The sequence below is a fragment of the Plecotus auritus genome (assembly GCF_963455305.1).
Source record: "Plecotus auritus genome assembly, chromosome: 10".
NCBI lineage: Eukaryota > Metazoa > Chordata > Mammalia > Chiroptera > Vespertilionidae > Plecotus > Plecotus auritus.
The window spans coordinates 25,385,742-25,409,749 of record NC_137785.1 but is presented as its reverse complement, the minus strand read 5'-3'; the positions used below and the strand labels follow the sequence as shown (position 1 = coordinate 25,409,749).

General features: G+C 53.8%; 1 protein-coding gene across 1 annotated transcript; it reads right to left on the bottom strand.

Moving 5' to 3' along the window:
- Positions 1–14,593: 14,593 nt before the first annotated feature.
- FOXF1 (forkhead box F1) lies at positions 14,594–18,465 on the bottom strand. Its single transcript, XM_080644899.1, has 2 exons — positions 17,452–18,465; positions 14,594–16,084 (listed from the first exon to the last, which is right to left on the bottom strand). The coding sequence occupies exons 1-2, from the start codon at positions 18,428–18,430 to the stop codon at positions 15,924–15,926; spliced, it is 1,140 nt and encodes a 379-aa protein (XP_080501025.1). The 5' UTR covers positions 18,431–18,465; the 3' UTR covers positions 14,594–15,923.
- Between the last annotated feature and the right edge of the window lie 5,543 nt (positions 18,466–24,008).

Sequence of the window (24,008 nt, the reverse complement as noted above, 5' to 3'; positions counted from 1 at the left end):
CCAAATCTGCAGCGGCACAGTTTCCAGAAACTCACCATGAGTGCTGGCCTCTGGGAGCCCAGCAGCGCAGGTTCCACTGTGGTCTCTGCTCAGTTCCTGTGCTGCGCGCTAGTCACGTGGCTTATGCAGGTTTCAGCGTCTTCATCTTAGAACAAACCCTTCGGTGTCTGTAACACCTGACCAATTCTGACAGTCCGTCTATGTTTCTCTGGAGCTTCACCAGTCTCCATCACTTAGATTTTTTTCTGTTTATAAAAGTAAACATAGCCATTGTGGGAATTTTGGAATATCAGAAATATATAGGGGTATCACCCATCACCCCACCATTTAAGCAGCCTTGATTGATGTCATCTTTTACTTGTTTTCAGTCTTTCTTCTCTGCAGTTTTAAAACAGCTAGGATTAGCAATGTGAGCTTCAGAAACAAACATTTGGTGGGGCCATTAGTTTTGCCAGTGTTAGAAATGCCGTGCCACAGCAGTCACTTACCTCCGAACTCCATTTGCTCATCTACGGATGGTCATAGATGTGTGAAGGCTAGATGAAATAATGCCTCAAAAATGTATGGTCTGCACGTAGCAAGTGCTCATGATTGTGTACTTTTGTGGGGGACCATATGACTCAGCCACCCAGAGACCCCCTCGATCACCTCTCAGACTGGGAAGAGCACCTCCAATGGGGCAGAACTCAGGACTAACCCGAGGTCCTATCTCATGCCTTGCCTTAAGAGCAAGAGTCTGAGGTGGCAGCAGCAGGCCCGGGCTTTAGGGGTATCAGTCATGGCCATTTCCCAGGTGACAAAAGTTGTCACAGATGCTGGGACCTGGTGGACATGGGCAGGGGTGACCACATCACTGAGCTTGCTGGAGGGCATGTTTATAAAGATAGGAAGCAGCCATTTCTGGTCCAGAGGGGCCCCCCTGGCTATGGAGTTTCCTCCAGACAGAAGAAGGCACACATCACCTGTGTTCCCCTGCCTGGTAAGCCATGGCCGGCTCCTCCCAGCCCTCAGATGGCTGGGTCATTGAACTGGAACAGTCCTTTCTGTTGAGATCTGAGAGAAAGTGTGACGGCTCACAAGTGAAAAAGCAGCACCTACGGAGAACCCACTTGGCCAGTTTCTAGGAAATAATCTGAATACAGTTGAACAAAGAGAAAACAGATCAACATGGGGCCTTCAGAGACTCTCAAAGTAAAAGGATCTGACACACGAGATGCGAAGGAAGAGCATTTATGAAAAAGATTTACTGCAGGCAACAAGTGGATTTCAGGCAACACCTGCTCTGTACTGAAAACTGAGAAAACAGTTTCCATTTTTCTACGAAAAAATCGTGTCAGTGTTTTACCTTTTCTGCGCTGATCTCGAAGTACACAGGAAATCCTGAGCTCTAATATCAAAGACCCTGTGGGCTAGATTACGTTCAGAAGAGAGCTTGCTAAAAGTAGGCAGAAAGGGAAAGCATTGAGCAGGATAGGTAAAAATATTTTTAAAAAATAAAAATGTGTGATTCTATATTTACATTAGACGTGGTGTGGAGGAGAGAAGACAGCAAGAAGGTGAGAAACCTGGAGAAGAGACAGTGGCAAAGCTGCACCTGACACAGGGAAGGCAAGACCCGCCAACATTCAACACATGGAGAGCCCTGGCCGGTTTGGCTCAGTGGATAGAGCGTTGGCCTGAGAACTGAAAGGTCCGGGTTCGGTTCTGATCAAAGGCACATGCCTCAGTTGCAGGGTTGATCCCTAGCCCTGGTCAGGGCGTGTGTGGGAGTCAACCAGTTGGTGTGTCTCTCTGTCTCTCCCCCTCCCTTCCACTCTCTCTAAAAATCAATGGGAAAATATCCTTGGGTGAGGATTAACAAAAAACAAAACGTGGGGGCTCCCCTCAGCTGCAGAAGGCAGTGTCAATGCCCAGACCTCCACAACCGACGGGTGTGTATATAAATATCCCGTGACAGCATTCCTGCCTGGAGAGAGGAGGATGCCAGCACTGGCCCTGGGCCCTCATCTACAGATCTGAACAGACAATAAGGAACCTCCAATCATTGAGGAAAACCAGCATCTTGAAACAGTATCACACCCTGTGCAGATGGCAATACAGGAATCAGAAGGTGATTAGAAGGCCATCATATCCATTAAAAAGAATAAACTGGTAAGGAAAAAAAGCAATTCTTAGAAGTTAAAAAGACCATGAAATAAAAAGTAGTCACACTGCAGGCAGAATAGATGCAGATACAATTAGTTGGGAGATTAAACCACATGATTCTTCCTGAAACTAGCACAAAGATAGCGGTGAAAAGTATGGAACGTTGGGGAAAGTAAAACTTCAGCTAAAGAGGGTTTTATTTCATGTCGAACAGTCCTCAAAATCCAAAACGGGAAGCATACAGATCAGCAATCTTCCCATGTAGTATTAGTAACTTATTGAAAATTTTGTTTTTTATGCAATAGCAACCAAAACTAATAACTTGGGGATACACCTAATGAACAGTCCAGGGGTCACATGGCTAAAGTTATAAAATTTTTCTAAAAAAGATGCAAGATCTGAATAAAGAGGCATGCTGTGCTCTGGATGAAAAGTTTCAATATTATAAAGTTCTTATATCTCCATGTATTAAGATATTCTATACGTGACAATCAAAATACCAAAGGATGTTTTCATGGAACTTGATAAGGCGGATGTCAAAACCTGCTCTAAAGCGTCAGTGCTTAAAGCAGCATGGTACTGGTGAATCAGCGCATCAGTGGAACATAATGTTTCCAAGCGGATGGGATTCTAGAATATATTAGAGTAATCTCAAAGCGGGGAAGGACTTGCTTCTTAAGAAATGGAATGAGAGCTACTAGCTGGTGTTTTGAAGGGTGAATAGAGCAACTTGGATTTCATACCACACATAAAATTAAAATCCAGGCTAATTTAATAGACATAAAAAGAAAAGAATTTGGAGATAATACAAGGGAATGTTTTATAACATTGGGAAGGGCTGCATAAGCAAGACCCTGAATTTAAGGACTTTATTCCTTTGTTCCCTCTCAGAATGTCAGATTTTGATTGGTGCAGAATCCAAATGACCCCAAGATGAGCCATCTGAAAAATATTCTCGAAGTAGGAAAATTGACTAGTGCATTTCATGCACTTAGTGGGCATTATCCTCTTCAAAGCTGCCTAATGCAACAAACCTTAGCTATATATAAATCAGCATGGAAGATTCTTTACCTTTCTGTGGAGTTTGGGAGCTGGCACCCAATTCATGTCATACTATTAGAATAGGCAACTAGGAGTTAACAAAAGAGAAGGGAACCCGGCTGGCATAGCTCAGTGGTTGAGCATTCACCTATGAACCAGGAGGTCATGGCTTGATTCCTGGTCAGGACACATGCCTGGGCTGTGGGCTCTATCCCCAGTGTGGGGCATGCAGGAGGTAGCTGATCAATGATTCTCTCTCATCATTGGTTTCTGTATCTCTCTCCCCCTCCCTCTCTGAAATCAATAAAAAGTATTTTTAAAAAGGAGAAGGGAGCTAGACTGGCTGAGCCTGATTAAGTCAGGAAGTTACAGCTTCAGACACCAGGGGAAAGCCACATCCTCTGCCAAAGGGGACTTAATCCCTGGGAGATCCACTTTCCAATCTCCCAGGGGACAGCCCACCATTAGCCAGATTACCAGGGAGGGAGAGGAAGGGGAAGTTCCTTTGCCTGGCACATGCGCAATAGAAACCCAGATGGCAACCATAAAGGGAAGGTATCTAGCCTGAGAAAAGGATCGGATTGGATGAGGGCATGAAACCCCAGAAGATATAGGAAAGAGATTGGATGGGGAAGGACCCAGCACAAGCCCATGAAGCATTAGGAAAGAGATGGGTTAGTTTGAAAGGAAGCCGGCTCTCTCCCAAGCCAAGGCCTGTCTCATAGTGTGCATCTGCTCATTTATTGTCCTATTTGTGCATGTTCTCTCTCTGTAGTAGCCATAGCAGCCATGGAGCTCCACACACAGGTCATTGCAGCTGTGCACATGGGCAGCCGCACAGGCCCACCGTGGGCCTCTGTATGGCAGCACAGCCCCAGCCAGAGCGCAGTGGCAACAGATACTAAGCTCGCCAGATGGGGACAGAGACAGCTGGACTAAGCGTTGATGGACTAAAGTGAACTACAGTAGCGTCAGATGCCCTTCCGATGCTGGGTCATGGCACAACCTCTCGGGACCCTGGCTCTTCTGGGCTTGGTGAAGACAAGGCTGGACTTCTTCCACAGCAGGGTGGAGCTAAGCCGCCTGGTCATGGATGAGACACGGGCCTGGAGACTCCTTCATTTTCACTTCAATAAATCTTCCCACTGCACCTCATCTTCCCAGGCAGGGGTCCCAAAAATGCTTTTCTTGTGACTCGTGAAGAACCCCATTTCCACCGCCAACACTTCTGTTCTAAGGGAAGGGAAGTTTATAGTAAATCCAGTTTTAACGCCTGGAAAATAATCTTCAGGAGGAAATCCAAGCTTTTGGTACCCAGTCTCTTCCACCTCCTTTTCCTTCCACAGATTTTCCCTAAATTTTATCACACTGCCCAATAAAATGGGTGCGATGCATGGCCAACTGGCCGATCCCAGGCATCTTTTTGCTGATGCCCCAGCACACCCTGCCTCAGCCCTGTGAAATGGGAAACTGTAGGGAGCGGCCATAGGGTTAAGCCTCAGACTGACCTGTGGCAGGGCCACAAACAAGTCCCAGCCTGGAGGGACAGCCCTCTAGCATAATGAAGCTTGACCTTCTAGTCCTCCCTTGTTCCTCCCTAGGTAGCTAATGGGCTGTGGGAGGTGCAGCAAGTGCTGCCAAAACAAGCGAAACTCACAAGAACATTGTGAATGTGTTGACCACTCCCCTTGTTTTGCTTTGTGTGCTCTGACTATAAAAGAACACTTCAGCCTGCAGGCTGGGTCACTGCTTCCTCATCCAGGCACAGTGATCCCACCTACCCCCGGCTGTATTCTCTTGTCTGTCTTCTTTAACCCGTCACGCCGCTCCTCGGGCTCACCGAACCTGGCCGTGCTGGCGCAGCACAGGAAACAACGTTCTCCCCACCGTTACGAGTGGGGAAGACAGGAGGATCAGGACGAAGTGGTCCCCTGACCTGGTCCCACAGCCCGCTCTGGCAGAACTGTGCCGCACCTAATAGAGATCATTGCTGCAAAGCCAGTGCTCTTTCCACTTCTGCACCCACTTCTCACACTTGGCCCCCCTGGGCTGAAGGCGCCCAGTGGGCGAGAGCTCAGCCTTGTGGTAAGAATTCCTTACCTGCCTGAACTCCTGAACACAAGGCTGTCCTCAAAGGGTTATGGGACTTGTTCAGGGTTCCCAACCCAGGCCGAGGGAAACCTGGTGCTTGCTTTCCTCCATTACTTTCTCGGGGAGCAGAAGAGCAAGGACGGCACCGTTCACACCCACTGTCGCAGCCCCGCTCCAGGGCAGGGGTCCTGCCCGCCACTCTGGGTCTCTGCTCTCCCAGTGTCCTTTGACCTCCCCATCTCACCCACACAGACCTCGCCCCAGACACCACATAAGGAGAAAGAAGCTGATGACACAACACAGCAAATGAGAGGCTGAGAACAAAACTACCCAAGAAAAGAGCCAGTGCAGCTACCACCACAAAGGAGCTTACATTTGGCAAGGAGACTGGAGAGAGGAATCACATGTCAGGTGGGAACAGTTAAAAAGAGGAAAAGCCAGGACTAGGGATGGTCATGTAGTGAAAGCACTCTCCACCCACATCCTCAGACACCAGTGACCCCCGCGGTCCTGCATTTTAGTGTACCAGGGCCAGGCCATCTTGTTTGCCAGGAGAGAATGAAGCTTTTTGCCAAAGGAGCAAAAGTGAAGATTCCTTCCCATCACCTCTTCTAATCTTACTGGGAGCATTCCCACACATCATCACCTGCCCTCCCCTACCGCCCCCAGGAGGCACCTGGCTTACAGACCACTCTTCAAAATGTAAATTCTGGTTTTCACCCTCCACCCCCAGCACAAATAACCGAGTGGGTGTTGCTAAACTTACTTCCCCTTTGCCTGGATCTAATCTAAGCTGTGTTCCAAATAGAATAGATACCCCTAAAACTTAAGGGACTCCACTCATGTTCAAAACGGTTTTCTCTTTGGGAGCAGGGGTTCCTGGGACACCTTTCTTTAAAATAAGTCTTACATAGAACCCCACGCAGGCAGCAGGTGAGAGGGTAGTGTGTAGGTGAACTGGTAATCACTTCCCGGAAGCATTCCTTGCTGGGTGCTGCCTTCCTGACTGCCCATCCCCTTCCTCCTGCAGGGAGGGAGGGGACCACATCCTCAGCTGGGGTGGCTTCTATCACCTGCTGACGCTTTCTCCTTATAATAATGATTCAGTTTATGTTGTTCGTTATTTTCCACAAATGAGTGAGATCATGTGATATTTATCTTTCTCTGCCTGGCTTATTTCACTTAGCATAATGCTCTCCAGTTCCATCCAAGCTGTTGCAAATGGTAAGAATTCCTTCTTTTTTTACCGCAGCGTAGTATTCCATTGTGTACATGTACCACAGTTTTTTTAATCCACTCATCTGCTGATGGGCACTTAGGCTGTTTCCAAATCTTAGCTATGGTGAATTGTGCTGCTATGAACATAGGGGTGCATAGATCCTTTCTGGGTGGTGTTTGTAGCTTCTTGGGATATATTCCTAGAAGTGGGATCACAGAGTCAAATGGGAGTTCCATTTTTAGTTTTTTTGAGGAAACTCCATACTGTTCTCCACAGTGGCTGCACCAGTCTGCATTCCCACCAGCAGTGCAAAAGGGTTCTTTTTTCTCCGAATATAATGAACAACATAAACTGATGAACAAAAACAGATCCAGAGACAGAGAAGCATCGATCAGACTGTCAAATCTCAGAGAGAAGGTAGGGGAGGGTGGGGGTAAGGGAGAGAGATCAACCAAAGGACTTGTATGCATGCATATAAGCCGAACCAGTGGACACAGACAACAGGGGGGTAAGGACATGAGTGGGGGTCTGGGGGGGGGTGTAAGAGGGGGATGAGGACACATATGTAATACCTTAATCAATAAAGAAATTAAAAAAAAATGACTCAGATTTCCTGAGCTGTTCTGAATGCTGTGGGAGTAGTGAAAGTTGGCCTCCAAGTGCTTGGACGTGCCTTTGCTCTAGAGAAGGGGACTGTGCCCCTCTCCTTGCACCTGGGCTCTGGGGCTGCCTGGTTCATAGGCTACAGCGGAAGTGGCGCTGTGAGCTTGCATGAGGAGCCTAGGAAGTGCTCGGCTTCTATTTTGTCTTCAATGGACACCTTGGAACCCGCCACCATGCTGTGAGGAAGCCCAAGCTGCCCGTGGAGAGGCCCACATGGAGAGGAACCGGCAGCCAGCACCACCTCGCCAGCCATGTGGGCACACCATCTTGGAAGTGGGATCCTCCAGCCCCAGCTGAGCCATCTCAGCGATGCCTCCTGGAGCAGAGGCAGGCTGTTCCCGCTGAGCTGGGCCCACACTGCAGTCAGGAGTGAAATGAATGACTTTTGCTGCTTTAAGATTGGGAGATGACCTGTTCCTCAATAATCAGTTGCATAATTTCATTTATATTATAGATAATGATATTCACATGTAGATTATATGATGCATTTATATGTAAATATACATTATTAAATATATCATCTACAAATGGAAATTGTATGCACAGAAACACAAGCACATACTTTCAGTTAGTCCTTGCAATCACTCTGAGGGACTCTTTCATAGACACAACCGAGGTGCAGAGAGGGGAACCAACCTGCCCATCGTGTCCCCACCAACTGGCAGTGAAGCTGAGACGCAAATTGCAGAAAGGGGCAGAAAAGCCAGGGCACTTCCAGAGTCGGAGTGCAGGAGTGGGACGATTTCCCAGAGCGCCCTCGTGCCAGTGGCAGAGATGCCTTGAGCCCAGGTCGCCCAGTTCAGAAGCCTGCAGGAGAGTCTCCTGGCAGTGGGCAGCGGGCAGCGGGCTTGTCCACCCTGTGTTCCATCTATCCCGCCCCTTCAATTCTGATCTGCACATCTCTAAATAGCTACCCCTGATGGAAGCCCAGTGTGTGGCAGGCACTGGGCCAGCCTTGCCTCTGTGGATGAGGAAACTGAGGCACCGAGTGTGGTGGCTTGTTCCCTGGTGCACGGCAGAGCTCCGCTGCTCCCCATCTGACACTCCCTCCCGTCCTTTGAGTTCTGATCACTTTGCCAGTTTTTGTCCTCATCCTATGTTTTCACCTGAGACGGCCTGGGCAAGCTTTCAAACCAGCAGAGACTTCTAAAAAGTGGGACCCACACTCCTGCTCCTCTGACAGGGCAGGGTTTCTCCCTGTGAATGACCCTTTCATTTTCGACGTCCATAAATCACAAAGGTTAAAATGGGAGCTGACATGTGACCATGTAATGTGGACATTTTGCACTTTGGATAGTTTGGAAGCAATAAACTTAGGTCCTGAAGCGCTGAGTTGTGAGCAAACTGAATAGCCCTCCCTGTCTCAATGGGCGGGTGGATTAGCTCATTGAACCCCATGAAGGGTGAGAAGGATGTGGCTCAGAGAGGTTACATGACTTGTTAAGGTCACACAGCAGAGCTGGCCTTAGCCCCAGGGTCTCTCCCAATCAGCAAGGGAGAAGTCTGTCCTCTGGAGAAACTCTGATGGCTCATCTCTTGACCACCAACAGGGCCTCAGGGATAACTGGAAGCCACAGTGGCTTGTGGGGAGCACCAGAGAGATGACTAATGATTGAGGAATGTGGTGGGGAGGCAAAGCACACCAGGTTTGCAGTAAATTCAACTCGGACATGTACAAGCTGTGTGTCCTTGGGCAAAGTGCTTACTTACCTCCCTGTGCCTGTTTCACCTGTAAGCCCTTTATAGGTTTTACTTCATTTAAGCCTCACCATAATGCTTTGAGAGAAGTGCTCCTACCATTATCCCCGTTTTACAGATGGGGAAGCTGAGGCTCGGAGAGGAGGGCATCTGCCCGAGATCACAATGTTAGGAAGAGATAGAGTCAGGACTCTGATTCCCACACTTTCAACCACTACATTTGTTTTCTGCTTCTCCTGAGACCCACACAGCTGTCTTGGGGCGCGGGGGGAAGGAGGGAAGGAGACAATGTTTGCTTTCTTTTCACTTTTCTAAGGTTTATTTGTTTTATTTTAAATAAGCCCTATCATTTGTATAATTACTAAAAATACTAATTTAGTTTGCCCCTCTCCCCCAAAAAGGCAGCTACCCCTTCACAAAGGTCAAAGAGCCTGAAACACCAAAATCAGGTTCATCTGTGCACATGGCTTGCTGTCCAGACTGTTGTGAAATCAATTTTCCTTGGCCGGGTGTATTTTTAAGACTCTGCTGTTGTCTCAACACAAACTGCAAAGCAGACAGCAGGTGGCGCTGCCGCCTCATAGAGAACAGCCAGGGTGTGAAATGCCTGGGGTGGGTCAGATGTCTCTCTTCTGACCCTGAGCTCTTCTTGGAAAGAGCATAACGGTGAAGCCCCCTGGAAAGTTAACCGGGTCCCACTGTCCTCATGGCCTCACTGGCCACGTCTGACACCGCTTCACCAAGCCTCTGACCATTTGGACAGATATGGCCCAGCCCTCCCTGCTTCACACAGTATTGACCACACAGAAACATGATGTGCTTATCTGTGGCTGCTTCAGAGGAGATTTCCAAACACAAACGTATTTATCCCTTTCGGGGGCACCTCTGAGAACTTGGCCTACTGCCATGTGGCCATAAACCCTGCACACAGTAGGATGTGTGGTCCATGCCTCCTCACTGATGTGATCTCACTAGTTTAATAAGATGCTCAAAGAGGCTTGTCACCGCTGTTTCTCCTCAGACCCCTGCCCACCAGCACTGTTTCTCCCTGCTCTGCCATCATGCTGATACAAAGCATTGCAGAAAATGAGCCGTGGGTGTGGCCTGCATCTGGCCCCATCAGCTTAGTCCACTCTGGACAGGCTCGCTTTCTTCCACATCCCCAGCACACACTGCAAGAGCTGGAGGGGCACCTTGGTGACCGTGCTCACCACGGGGTCTTTCTGCTTTGGCTCCAGTTTCCTTGACCTTGGTGACATTGTCCCTTAAGGATGTGGACATGAACCCCACCCTTACCCCAGTGTCCTGGTGCTGGAAAACACTGGAAACAATGCACTGGCCTGTCAACCCATGATGATGGGGTCTGTCAACCACTAAATCTAGTCTAGTGCAACTGCAACGGCAGACACATAGTAGGTGCTCAATGTCTCTTGCATGAATGAGGCTGAGGCGGTTTTTCCTGTCTTTCTGTTCTTGCATACCAATAATATTTTATACTGGCAAACATCAGTTGTCCCTCGTTCCCTGCCCATCCCCAAAGCACATAATATAATTGCTAAGGCCCATGATGTGTCTTGGTCCTACAGTAATTCAGTGCAACGATGTACGGACCCGGCTTTTTCCCGACTGTCCAGGCTGCCGGCCACACTGCTTGCCCAGCAGAGCTCCGCCTCAGGGTGTGCCTGTAGCCGGTGCCGGACAAGGGCCATTCTCCTTAAAACAGCCCTGAACCCAGAGATGTTGATGCCCAGTTGATCCCAGAAGCAGAGTAGGGAGGCGTCTCTACTCTGGCGTCTCTCACCCTGAGCTTCAACTTCTGAGATTTTCTCTGATGGACAAAGGGGGCCCAAGGAAGTCAAGGGAGCTCCCATAAGGGGCCATGGTGGGAACGTGTGAAAGCCAAGTCCATTGTCCTAGAGGGAGACAAATGTCAGGGGGTCTGAGCTGGGGCTGCTGTGCCGTCTCCCCACCCCAACTGCATGGCCTCCCCACAGCTTGAAAACAGGGAGGGGTGTGCGAGGCGCTGTGCTTAGAGACCCCGGATCCCTGTGTGGTTCCTCATCTCGCTAGTGGAAGCTGGCAGCCACAGAAGCTGGTTCCGGGGTCACACTGCAGCTCCCCTCTTTTCTCACTAGACCCCATAGCTGGAGGAAACGGGTGACCAGGAGCCACGCAATACAATGGTTAGCGACATGGGCTTTGAAGTCAGAAAACCCTGGGTCTGAGTTTAAATTCCACCTTTTACCCAGTGTCTGGAGCAAGTCCCCTAACCTGTCCAAGCTCTATTTCTGCATTGAGAAAGGGAGGGTAGGAATAGGACCTGCCGGAGGACTGCTGAGATGAATTGAGCGGGTGTGTGCCCAAGGGCTCACCAAGGGCCTGCAGAGGTAAGCTTGGCAAACATTAGTGGCTTGTGAGTCCAAGCTGGCTGGGCTCCACCTTCTCCCAATCCACTGCTTTTTACTAGTACACTCACAAGCCGCCCTGGCTGCTGGCGGGAGGGGGCAGCAGAGGCCACGCTGAGCTGCCTTCTCTGGGGTTTTCTGGGGAGCCCAGAGAAGAATGGAGGAGAAAGAAACTTTAAACTTTAGCACTCACCAGGACCCCTTGGGAATCTGTAAAGACTGCGGATTCCTGGGAAGCCCCTCCAGAGATTCTAATCCCGTGGTTCTCCAGGCCCTGCCCCACTCCGAAATCTGCAGTTGGAGCAGACCACCCAAGTATTCCAATGAGGGTGGTTTCGGGGCTGCGCTCTGAGAACCACTGTCAGAAGTGAAGCCACGGGCTCAGGGGCCTTCTGACCTGGAGGTTAGGAGATCCTGGGGATGAGTCCACATCAGAGCCCCAGACTCAACTCCAAAATTCCATCTCTTGAGCCCCACAGATGTCATCCTCCTCCCTGGGAAGGGAGAGAACGTCCAAGTGTGTCACACCAGAAGATGGGGAGTTTAACGGTTCACAAAGTGGGTGCTGATCGGAAGTCCCTGCGCTGGAGGCATTGTGAAATATGGGTTCTGGCATCTGGTATGCCACCACCCACCTGCTCACACCTATGAGCACCCGATCTCTTGGGGGAGGAGGGTGAGACGTGTGGGTCACATGGCCACTCCTGTTGGTGCCACCCCTCCCCCAAAGGTCCTTGAAGACAGTATTATCAGAGATGAGAAAACTGAGGCTCGGAGGAGACTTTGATGGTTCGTTTAGGTGGCTGCGGCAGAGCCCAGACTCCAGCTCCGCATTCCCGCTGCCTTCGGAGCGTGCCTGCTGTTGGGGCGCTTGCAGGCGGGGAGCCGGGCTTTGGTGCCACAGTGATGCCTCCCATTCCCAGGCCCCCAGGCCCAAAGGGAAAAGAAAACGGGGACACTGCGGAGCTCAGGGGCCAGGCGTTTTCCCATCAGAAACGCACACCCTGAGTGTCTCCCGCGGTCCCCCCGCTTGCGTCCAACGTGGGCCTCGGGAGTGAGCTCCGGGCGGTGGTGGCTTTGCCGCTGCGGCTGCAGCTCTGTCCATCTAGACCTGGGGACCCCGGAGGCCTCGCTGGGCGCTTCTGCTGCCAGAGGGTGCAACGGGCAGGCTGCCGAGGCTCAGGTGCACCCACAGCATTGGCCCCGTGTGGAAAACTGCGAAATCTGCGGGATTTGTGATCCAGGAAGGGAAACGCTGTCGCATACATCCTTGCTACTTCCCTGCCTCTGGGCCTTTATTATTGAGGGGTGGAATTGCATACATTTAGGGGGTGGAATTGCATACATTTAGGGAGTGTTAAGGACTGCATTGTTCCAAGACAAACTTCCTAAAAGTAGCGCAAAGATTTTTTAATTGATCCTGTGGAGGATGTCCCTGTGCTACAAGGATTCCCACGTGTGCCCACAGGGCCAGTGATTTTGCACCAGACTCAGAAGAGCCTTTACACTTTAAGCTTGTAACTTGCACGCGACGGTCACCCTTTCATCGCAGCGCACGACAGTGGGAGCTTCGCCCAGCAGCCCCTGGTGCGAGCCCAGGCTGAAGTGGGCCTTGGAAGACACAATGCAAGCGAGTTCTGTCCCGCGCAGCAGTGGCGGCAGCGGCAGTGTGAAATCTCGGATGAGGGTGTGGAGGCAACTTTGCCTGCGGAATCTGGCCCTTTCAGGTTTGCCCGGAGCCAGCTCCCCTCGCGGGGAAGGCTGGACTTTTCTGTCACCCCCAGGCCCCAAGTCAAGCCCGAAAACAGCAAGTAGGCCCATCCCAGGGCTCCGGGAGGTTTTCCTGCACCCAGGACGGGACGCGCTGGGAGATCCCACTGAACTGCAGGCGCCACCGGGAGATGAACTGGAAGCCGCGATCCGCTGCCGCCCTGGAATCTGGCACCGCAGCGGCGCCAAAGCCACGCACCACCAGGACGCACCTCGGCCTCTGGCGCGCCAAGGTCCAAGCGAGTGGGCGAGGGGTCTGGAGAGGCCGCAGGAGACCCGGGAGCGCGCCGGCTGGGCTGGCATTGAGTTTCTCCTAATCAGCCCCACTTCCCCGGAGCCTCCAACCTAATTGGGGCGCAGTCTCCGGGAGGGAGGAGGCCCGCCTTGCCTGCGGAGGTTGTCTGGGTGAAAGCGCGAAGTTCCCGCGCTGGAGACCTGGGGGCCTTTCTCTGTTTTCCTGGGCACCCGTGGGAGGCGGGGGAGCGGAGAGATGGTCTCTTCTGGGAGAGCAGTGCCTTCTCCATCGCAGCGAACCTACTCTCAGAGCGCAAGGCCAACGCGCGCCGGCGACAGCGCGCTTCGCCCACCAGGAGACCCCGCCGCCGCTTTGGCCCGCCCGAAACCCCAAGGGACACGGAGTCACCGGTCTTTTCCTGTCCCCTTTATCTCCGTTTTATAGACAGCTGTTGGGTTGGGACATTAATTGCCCGGGCGAGTTTATTGATAATTTTGATGTAACAGAGCACCGGAGAAATTACCCTCACGTCCAAAATGTCAACTTTGAGAAGAGCCAGGTTCAGAAAAACTGCGGTGGGTCCTGAGCGGCCGCACCAACAATGCGACTTTATTGTGTTTGTTTTCCCAAATAGCGGGAATGGGAATAGAAAGAGGGTGATCAGCAGAAGACACAGGCTCTTAAAAATGCTCTCTGGTCCCTGAGGATTTAGAGGGACATGGTAAGGGACTGGAAACGTGCCTACCACCTTGCTCCCCACCAACGGCACTTTCTTGCACACATTTTACTCGATTCCTGATTTGGGAAAAACAAGTGTAGGGCGCACACAAAAAAGTAACTACAAAAACAGAGTTCTTTCGGGACTTATAACCGCTGGGATATTGGAACAGTGAGGTCTGAAATTCAAAGTAAAACTTTCATTGGTCTTGGAATGGGAAAAAATATAATTTTATATATTTATGTATATTTTACATATATATGATCTTCCCTGGGAGAAGGAGGACTCTCGTTTTTCTTCAAACGTTTATTTCTTTAAAAAGAGAAATGACATTTAGAGGGGCAGAGGGCTCTTCTTAAAAAGCAGAAGCCAAGAAAAATAGTTACTCGTGTCCAGATTTCACTTCAACGTGAAATGAAGAGTGAAAAGGAGAGGATTAGCCAAAAAATGAAAAAGAAAAAAGTATTGAGAATCACCCATATTTTAAATAAAAAAAATAAAGTCTAGCTATCCCAGGCCGGTTTCTGTCTATATTTGGGGTGGAAGATATTCTGCAATCCCAGTGAAATACTCATGCGATTTTATTTCTAGTTGATACAATGTTAAAGGCCATGTACAAATGTTATACATTTTTATTTTTGTTCTTTTTTTTTAGGAAAAAAATACACAAAAGGCAAAACATCCTCAAATTGTCATTTTATACAGTGCAGAAGGAAATTTAAAATACGTGTCACAAACGCTGCACCCCAGCAGCCAAAATACTAGAAAAAAAGGGGGTAGTCCTTCATTTTATATATATATTTATATAAAACATATGGGAATTTGTTTTTACACACATTGGACTTTGTTTCAAATTTACAATGGATATCTAAAAAAAATTCTACGCGGCAAATATTGCCAACAAAGTTACACCATTAATACTGATAAACGGAGGAGCCTATGCGGTGTTTGGATTACTAGGGAAAGAAAGAATAAATAACAGGATGAGCCTTGCTATAGTTTTAAAAAGTGCCTTAACCTTTCTGCATCGCCGCAATCCTGAATTCGCGCGCCGGCCGGGCCTCCCCGTCCCGCGTCGGGCCGTGTTCGCCGCTTTCGCACCAGTTTACAGTAGAGGTCGGGAGACAGCCGGGTCTCGGGAGAAAAACACCCTCCAAAAAAGTACACGTAAAATTCGAAACAAAACCAAAAAAACTGCAGAGAAGGAAGAAGAGGAAGGCGGAGGGGGGGTGGCAGAGGCCCGGAGAGCCGCCCGCTTCTGGGCTCCATTGGTTTCTTTAAAAAAACAAAAAACAAAAAACGAACAGTGGCTTCAGAAACGCAAGTCGTGCGCACAGAGATCCACCTGCGGCTGCAGGGCTTCCGAGGTGGGGAGGGAGAGCGCGGCCTCTGCCCCCCCTCCCTGCAAAACGCGGCTCTACCATGCGACTTGCGCATTCCAAGACATTCTTCCCAAAGAAAGTTAAAAATAACAACGATAAATACTCAACCCCAAAATAAAAGTATTTGATAATGATGGTCTCATATGTTTGCCTTTCTTCTAAAAAATCTCCCCCCTTCACTTTTTCCATTAAAGGGTTAAGGGTGGGGGAGAGACCTCAGCAGAATTTTTGTTTAGATGTTGAGGGTTTTCCCCCAACACAGCACCTTCTCAGCCGGTTTCAATCGGATCAAAAAGAAGATATTTATTTACCAACAGCTGCAGTCAGATGAGGCCTGGACGCCACCATGTTTAAAATATTTTGAGGGAACAGAAGAGGAGGTGCCGACCTCCGTGCCGCTTCTTTGCCCTGGGGGTGCCTTTTGAAATAATCCGGTTGGGGAGGGGTCAAACCCTTTTCTTCTGCCGACGGTTATACCTCGAGAATAAAGCAGTTTCTAGGGATGGGTTCCCTGTTCCTGCGGTGGCCGTGCGGAAGGACCCGCGGGCTCCCCGGCTCACATCACACAGGGCTTGATGTCTTGGTAGGTGACCTGCTGGTGGTAGTAGGAGCCGCCGCCGGCGGAGTGCATGGAGGAGGACGCCATGGTGTTGAAAGAGAAGACAAACTCCTTTCGGTCACACATGCTGGGTGACTGCGAGTGATACCGAGGGATGCCTGTGAGGGAGGTGACAAGGGGCCAGAGTTCAAGATGGAGAAGCAGCTCTGCCCGCAGAGCTCTGGGCGCAGGGCCCTATCCTCCCCACTCTCCACCCCCACGCACAGAGTCCCCGAGTTCCCAGCCCTGACTGGGCCCTGGGCTTGTGTGCCCCAGGGGAAGATCCTGGAACACCCGGACACATCCCTGCTCCCGGAGCACCCTCTGCCTGGGCCTGCACCCGCTTTGGACACAGAGGCTGGGCTGGGGGCTTCCGATGCCTAAAAGGAAGAGGTGGGGTGGGGGCCCAGATGAGTCTGCAGACTTCACGGAGGGCCCTGGCGGCCTCCACCTCTCGGGCGGCCTGGCGCCAGGGCAGCCACTTCCCAAGCTCAAAGGCTGTGGAGGCCTCAGTGCAGCCAGAGGCAGGCGCTGGGAGCAGGAAGCACAGGGCCATCACAGGGGTGAAGGGGCTTCTCTGGAGGAAGCCCCCCTTGGAGAACAGGGCCACCCGGGCAGCGAGAGCCCAGGAGTTTGAAGCAGCCCAAGCAGGGCAACCCCAGACCCCTCCAGAGAAGTGGCCTTTCAGCCACCAGGCCCGGCTCCTGCCTCCCACCGGCTGCTGACAGCTGACCCCTGAGAGGCCCCTGCTAAGCTCACTCCAAGCTCTTGCCAGAACTAGGCGGGAGGTTTTTCTCCTCTTCTTTCTGAGAGCTGGGGAGAGGGCACCCAAGGACCCGAAAACCTGGGTCCTGAGAAACAAAGGGTCTGGGGGGCCTGCAGCTCTGATCCTCACTCTGGGCCTGGCACAGACCCTCTCTGCCTCTGTCACCACGAATGCCCCTGGCTCAATAGTCACAAGGCCAGGCCTGGTTCTCTGAAAGGCCAGGGCGCTGAGCCTCTGCACAGCAGGCCCAGGCGGCGCTGGGCCTAACTCTTCCGTTCTGCCAGGGCAAGGAGCAGAGGCCACCGCCGGCTGCTTTCTGAGGGACCACCCCCGAGGGTGAGCCAGCTGGCCAGGCTGGGCCCCATCTCCATCCTGGGAACTTGCTGAGGTGTGAGGGGGCCTAAGCGACCAGGAGAAACTTAGAATATTTGGATCTGAGCCTATTGGTGGGACCTGGCCGTGCTCCCGAAGACCAGCAGCCTCGAGTTGGAAAAGAGAAAGAGAAAGACATGTTGACCCAAATCAGGACCCAAGTTGCCTTCACCCCTCAACGGAGAGAGGTGGGGCTGAGGGACGCTGCAGTATGAGGTTGGCACCCAACAGAAGTGGCTGCAGGCTCTCAACCAAGGGCCGTCAGCAAATTGGGGTGCTGGGCCCCCGCAGTGCACTCACAGATGTCTGGTTTCCCCAGGACTTGGACCGCCCTGACTCCCCACTCACCTTGCAGCTCAGCTGGGGTGTTGTGACTGTTCTGGTGCAGATAGGGCTGGTCCAAGGAGTGTGTGGAGAGGCTGCCGGACAGGGGGTTAGCTGCGGGGTTGCAGGGGGACAGGGGCTGCTGCTTGATGTAGGAGGCGCCGCTGTTGAGCGCCGCGGAGGCCGAGGGCGGCCAAGCAGCCGCGGAGCCCGAGTAGACAGCATGAGGCTCCATTACCCCGCCAGCGGCGGGCAGCAGCGGGGAGGCGGGCACCGAGCTGTCGTGGTGAGGGTACTCGCCGGCCGCCCCGCCACCACAGCTGCCCATGTACGAGTGGCCGCCGTTGGCGGGCAGGTGGGGCACCGAGTGGCTGGGCAAAGCCATGCCGTCCACATTGCCCGGCAAGTGACCATTCATCATGCCCAGGCCGCCCTCGAGCGCCAAGCTGTTGGGCGGACACGAGAGGCCGCCAGCCGAGCTCTGGAAGCCGTAGGTGTCCGGGAGGTGGTTGAAGCCCAGCCCGTTCATCATGCTGTACATGGGCTTGAGCGCCTGGCATTTCCTTCGGAAGCCGCGGGGCCGCCGCCTAAAGGAGCCCTCCTCGAACATGAACTCGCTGGCCGGGTCGATGGTCCAGTAGTGGCCCTTGCCCGGCCGCCCCAGGCCCTTGGGCAGCTTGATGAAGCACTCGTTGAGCGAGAGGTTGTGGCGCACCGAGTTCTTCCAGCCCTGGTAGGAGCCGCGGAAGAAGGGGAAGCGGCTCTGCAGGAACTGGTAGATCTCGCTGAGAGTCAGGCGCTTGGTGGGCGAGCTCTGGATGGCCATGACGATGAGCGCGATGTACGAGTAGGGCGGCTTCTCCGGGCGCCGGATGCCGGCGTTCGTCTTCTTGGCCTTGGACGGGCCGGACGACGCGGGGTCCATGGCCGCGCCGCCTCCCCCGCCGCCGCCGCCAACGCCGCCGCCGTGCGGTGGCTGCTGTTTCTCGGGCGCCGAAGACATCGGGTGGCTGCTGCCGCCGCCGCTGCCGCCGCTACTCTGCGCCGCCGATGAGCCGGGAGGAGGAGGAGGAGGAGGAAGAGAAGGAGGAGGGGGGGGAGGGCGAGGGGGAGGGGGCTGCGCACGCGGGGCTGGCTGCACCTCTGCCGTCATCGGCCACTTCTCCCGAGCGAGCCGCGGCGCGCCCTCCCCCGCCCGCCCGCCCGCCCGTCCTCCCCGAGGAGCTGCTGGATCGGCCGGCGGTTGGCGCAGAACCCCCTCTCTGTCCAGCTCCCTCCTCCCCCACCTCTATCTCCTCCCTCTTTCCCTCTCGCCCTCCCACAAGGGAAGGAGCCGAACGGAGGCCGAGGGCAGCCTCTTGGCAGCAAGGGCGGAGGCTGCGGGACCCCCCCTCAACACACACACCGGTTTTTTAGGGGAGGCACCAACTCCGGGGCCTGCGGCCGTGCGCCCCCGCGGGGAGCAGCGCTGCGTCCCCACCGCCCGCAAGGCTCGGCTCCACGACTTCAGCGGAGGCCGTCCTCACTGGACTCCTCTGGGCAGCGTCTCCCGGGCCGGTGTAAGACCCTTCGGGCGTTTCCTCCCCACCCTGCTCCCTCCAGCCCCCACGTAGGTGGGCGCTTAAAGGGCCCCCACCCTCGCCGCCCAGCGGCCGCCGGCAGAACCCGCCCCGCCTCCACCAACCTGGCGAGCGAGTGTTAATGCGCTCTCCGCCCGCGGTTCAGCCCCGCCGCGCGCTGGACCCCCGCCTTCTCTGCCCGGGCGGCGCCTAGGGAAACGCACCCCGAGTCCTGGGCCCTCCCCGTCAGGTACAGACCAGTGGCAAATCGCAACTGCGGCGGCGGCAGCGGCCTCCAGATCGTGGCCATCACGGCACAGTGGGCTCGGCTGTCCCCGAGGCCAGCGGGCGTAGGTTCCCGCGAGGGACCGCCTCCCCATTCTCCCCGCCCCGGGAAGGACTGCGCTGCGCCCGGGACTTTTCGGACTCTCCCGGCAGCTAGGGAGCGGGCAGGCAACGGCTGGGCCAAGCGAGGGCGGAAAACGAAAGTGCGGGCTGGACGCTGCTGCTTTTGTCTCCGCTCTGCGTGGCCAGGCAGGAGCGACTGAAGAAGGCTGGTCTTGGGGGACCAAAATCGCCCAGGCCCCCAGAACAAGCGACACAGCTCATTCACTCACTCAAGCACACATATGCATGCACTGATGCACATGCAAACCCAGTAAATGACTAGACTCAGATGTGTACTCTCTCTTCTCTCCTATTTGTGCGTTTCCACTCACGCACTCGGCGCTTCGGCTTGTGCGCGCCCACTAATGCGCTCACTCACGCACACACAACAGGCCCATAGGAACTTAAATTTCACCAACTCCCACTCAAATGTACATTAGCCACGCTGGGATCTGAACCCACTCGTAGTCCAGTTGACTGCCCCCCAGCCCCACCCCACCCACACACTGAAAACCTTATTATTTGGCCCCGCAGCCCTGATGTCCCCACTTTCCAAGAGCAGGTTCCGATTTCCCATGGATGGTAAAGGCCCTGGCAGGAAGTTTATGTTGTTCAATGTAAACATGTTCTGAGGGATTCTTTAATAATAATAATAGAGAATTCCGCGTGCGCGGGCGGGGCGGGGGGAGTTGGCCTAATGCCCCTGTGGGCCGGCCTGCCGCCGCGACAGGGCCTCTGACACTGCGCTGCCGGCCAGGTTCCGGAAAGCTGTCTGCGCGGGCAGGGAGCGCAGGCTCGAGCGGCCCAGAAACGCTAGGCTGCCCGCAGCAGGGGTGTCGCACGCACTCCTCCTCCCCCTCTCCCCCGCTCCAACCTCCTAGCACTAGGGTGTGGGCTAGGACTGGCGAGGAGGGGCGGTGGCGCCGAGCGCAGTTCCGCGCAGGAGCCGGACGCAACGCGGCACACAGGGACCCAGGTGAGTGCTGCTTGCGCGCAGACTGTGGGGCACCAGGCTCGGCCTCTCCCGCTAGGGCCTTGCGTCGGGTGGAGGGAGACCAGGGGTGTTTTTGCGGGTCTTCGCGAAGAGCCAAGATGCCGTTCCCTGGCTCGAGCTGGGGTGAGAGGCTTGCGCCGGGCTCAGAGAGCGGCCACGGCGCTGTTCAAAGCCCACCGACCTCTCGCGTTTCTCTGGCCTCCTTGTCTCCTGCTGATGCCCCTCCTCGTTCGCTTGGCGGTAGACACCTCGTCGCCTTCGGGGCGCCTGGCACGTCCTTGAGAGGAGCTAGGGGCTCGCTGGCGTTGTCTGGCTAACGATCACCGCCTGATCCGGCGGAGCCGCGCTCTTGGAGTCTGGAGAGTCACCGTCCCTGCCCTGAGTTTCCTCCAGGCTCTCCCGGCCTAGGCTCCCCGCAGGCAGCCAGCCTAGCTGTCCTGGGGAAAGGATGAGTGTAGGACGTGATTGCGTTGCGTTGCGTGTCCCGGTATTTTCGCACAGGTAGACACGCAGTGGCAGACCCACCTCCACTTCTCTGGGCCCAGAGAGCATCCACAGACCACAGACATCCTCAACACCTCGCCTGCCTCCAGTACACCGCCCCCCCCCCCCCCGCCAGCGAACACCCCCGCACACAGCTCAGGTGCCCCCACTCTCACAGACGCCCAGGCCTGTCCACCGCTGAGGACACGCTTTAGGTTAAACGCACACTCTCCAGCACTGCATGTCCTCCCACGCACAGTCAGCCGCATATGCACCGCAGTCGCACGCACTGCGCTCTGCATGTGCGAGGACACCGGCACTCGCACATTCTCTCCATCACTTTTTTTTCCCTCTGCCAAACGGCAGCTGCAGGCAAGGAGGCCCAGGCGGCGCCGGAAGGGAAGCTCCCGAGAAGGGGTCGCTACCACCAGCTGCTGGAAGTACATCTGGCCTTTGGAGGAGAAGCGGGCGGGGGAGGCTGCTGCTGGAAAGCCATCGAGGGGTGCAGCATTCCCCACAGCTCCCCAAAGCTATAGGAGCACCTTCCTTTCTCTCGCTCCTCCTCCACTGACCGGAGCCTCCAAAGTGAGGGGGCTCTTTTTCCAGGAGCCCCCTTTCCTCTGAAGTCCTCTCCAGGTGGGAGGGGATGCAAATTGCATTTTGGCTAACCCCCAGAGCAGGCTTCCTCTCTCCTGCACAGCCTATCTCTTACCAGCTCTGCTTGGGGGCCCCTAAGTGTTTTGGGGTGGGTGAGCTTATGCCTTCCTGGCCAAGAAGTGTGAAGTCAGACCCCATCTGGCCTCCACTTAGCCCGCAGGTTCTGACAACAAACCAGGCTCTGCAGAGGAAGGACAGCAGTTACTTTTGCCCACGGAGCGGGGTCCCAGTGGTTTTGGAGCCTCAGAAATGTAGCAGATGGAGGTTCTTCCCATCTTCTCATCTGCACCCAGGCAGGACATACAGGTGGGGGCATGAGAAGGAAGGGAGGAGGAATGAGCTCCTAGATCTGTAATTTGGGGTGAATTCCCCTCAAATCTGGGAAAAACCACAGCCAACGTAAGGAGGGCTTTTTCACATGCCCAGGAACTAAGCTCTTGTCTCTTAACATGCCTCTGAGAAGTCCCACCTCACCTTGCAATTTTAGGGTGGGGAAACTGAGGCCCAGGGAGGACCTGGCCTGGGTCAGCCAGTGCTGACCAGCAAACATCTCTTCCTCTTGCCTTTCCACCCCCAAGAACAGACTGTCATTGCAGTTTACCCTCCCAGATGCCTCTCTGCAGGCCGCAGCTGCCCAGAGGGGGATTTAGAAATGCTCTACCTCCGGGCATGCCTGGCTTCCCAGGCCCAAGGGCCCCAGAGACCTGTTGGAGAATTGACAGTGATAAAAATAACAACCACCACATTCAGCGTCAGCAGGACTTCTCAACTGCTGATCATGCCCAAGTACTGATCATCACCTTATTACCATCCCCCTGGGTGTTCTCTGGGCTGTGAATGCCTTTGACCAACTGTTGAAAATGACATCCAACACCCACCCCCCCACCCCCGCACACACACACAGAAGGCATATACATTTGTGGAATGATGTTCAAGGTTTTACCAAATATTTTGAACCCATGGGTGAGAGCCCAACTACGAACCTCCTATTCACAAACCCAGGGCCCTAGTTAAAGGCCCCAAAGATACTTGTTTAATCTGCACAGAAGTCCCACCTTTTACAGATGGGGTTCCGCGAGGTTACCCTGGTCCTAGGTCACCCTGGGTTCCGTTGGTGCCATAGGGTGAGGGTCAGCAGTGGTCAGAGCAAAGACCCTTTGCCTGCAGATTTGAAATCATGGTCAGGATTTGAATCCAGCCTCCACCGTGTAGGGATGTTGCAGGAGCTGTTTGTGCCTTAGTTTCACTTTGGGGTGGAGGCGGGGAGGGGGGGTTGGGGGGGAGAAGGGGTTGTTATTGGTTTATTTTTGCCCCAGCTTTTTTATTGATATAGAAATCAAACATAACCTCATTAAGTTTAAGGTATATGATGTGCTATTTAGCCTATTTATATGTTGCAAAATGATTAAGTTAGCTGCCACCTCCACTAACAATAAAGTTAGCTGCCACCTCCACTCCTTCCACATAGTTAATGTGTGTGTGTGGTGATTGCATTTAAGAACTACTCCGTTAGCAACATTCAAGGATATGATACAGTATTATTAGATGTAATCACCAGGCTGTAACTTAGTTTCTTCATCTAAAAAGTGGGACGAATAATTGCACCTTTTCCTTAGGGCTGTTGGGAGCATTGTACAAGACTGTGCAGAGACAGACTTAGGCTATCCAGACAGACAAACAAACAAAATCGGCTTGAGGGGCAGTCAGAGAAAATGCAGACTGGGATGTGGCAGCTTTTTGCCCTTCGCTTAAAGAGCCATAAAGACCCCCTCTCCAGTACCAAATCAAATGTGCGCCCCAGCGCCAGCGCCAGCCCCAGGAATCCCAAGATGGGGGCGGGGGTGTAAAAACAGACACGCCTGCCATGTCTCCCACTCCCCAAACCCAAGGTATTTTTACTGGCTAATTGCTTAAGTGAAGCCGCCCGGGCGGGCGGGCGGAGAGCGCGCAGTAACCCGAGCAGGGAACCAGATCCTGCTCCGATTGTGCCCGGGCTGGCCTCAGGGGCGGGGGCAGAGGCAGCCGCCGACCACCCACAGTGAGGGCTGCCGCCTCGCCCGCTGCGCCCCTGCTCTGCATTAGCGCCTGGCCAGCACCCCCCTGCCCTGCTCCCTCAATCCCTTCCAGAGGACGTCCAAAGGCGACCCAAGGTAGTGTGGGCTGGTCCCCAAACCCCTGGCAGGTACTGGGCAGTGAGGGAAGCAGGCTGGCCAGGGGATATCGGTAGGGAGGCTGGAGGGACGGGATGGGACATATATGGGTGAAAATGCAACCTGCAGACAAGGGACTTTGGGGAGAAACATCAAAGTCAGGAGGAGAGAGGGCATTCTTCCTCCCTCAATCATAACATGATCTGCGCACAGAAGGGGGATATTTCTCTGCAAACTCTGGATATGCACACACATCACGCATGCCAATCTGTAGAGGGGAAGAACTGTGGGACTGAGTAGTGTCTGGCAGGCATGACAGTGTCAGGTGGGTGTTCAGGGTGAGGGCTGTGC

What these genes read in the sequence shown, in the direction of transcription:
- FOXF1 (XM_080644899.1), bottom strand. Translation starts at nt 18,430, where the DNA reads ATGTCTTCGGCGCCCGAGAAACAGCAGCCACCGCACGGCGGCGGCGTT. An exon ending in CACCCCAGCTGAGCTGCAAG is followed by an intron (nt 16,085 to 17,451) that starts GTGAGTGGGGAG and finishes CCTCCCTCACAG; the next exon opens with GCATCCCTCGGTATCACTCG.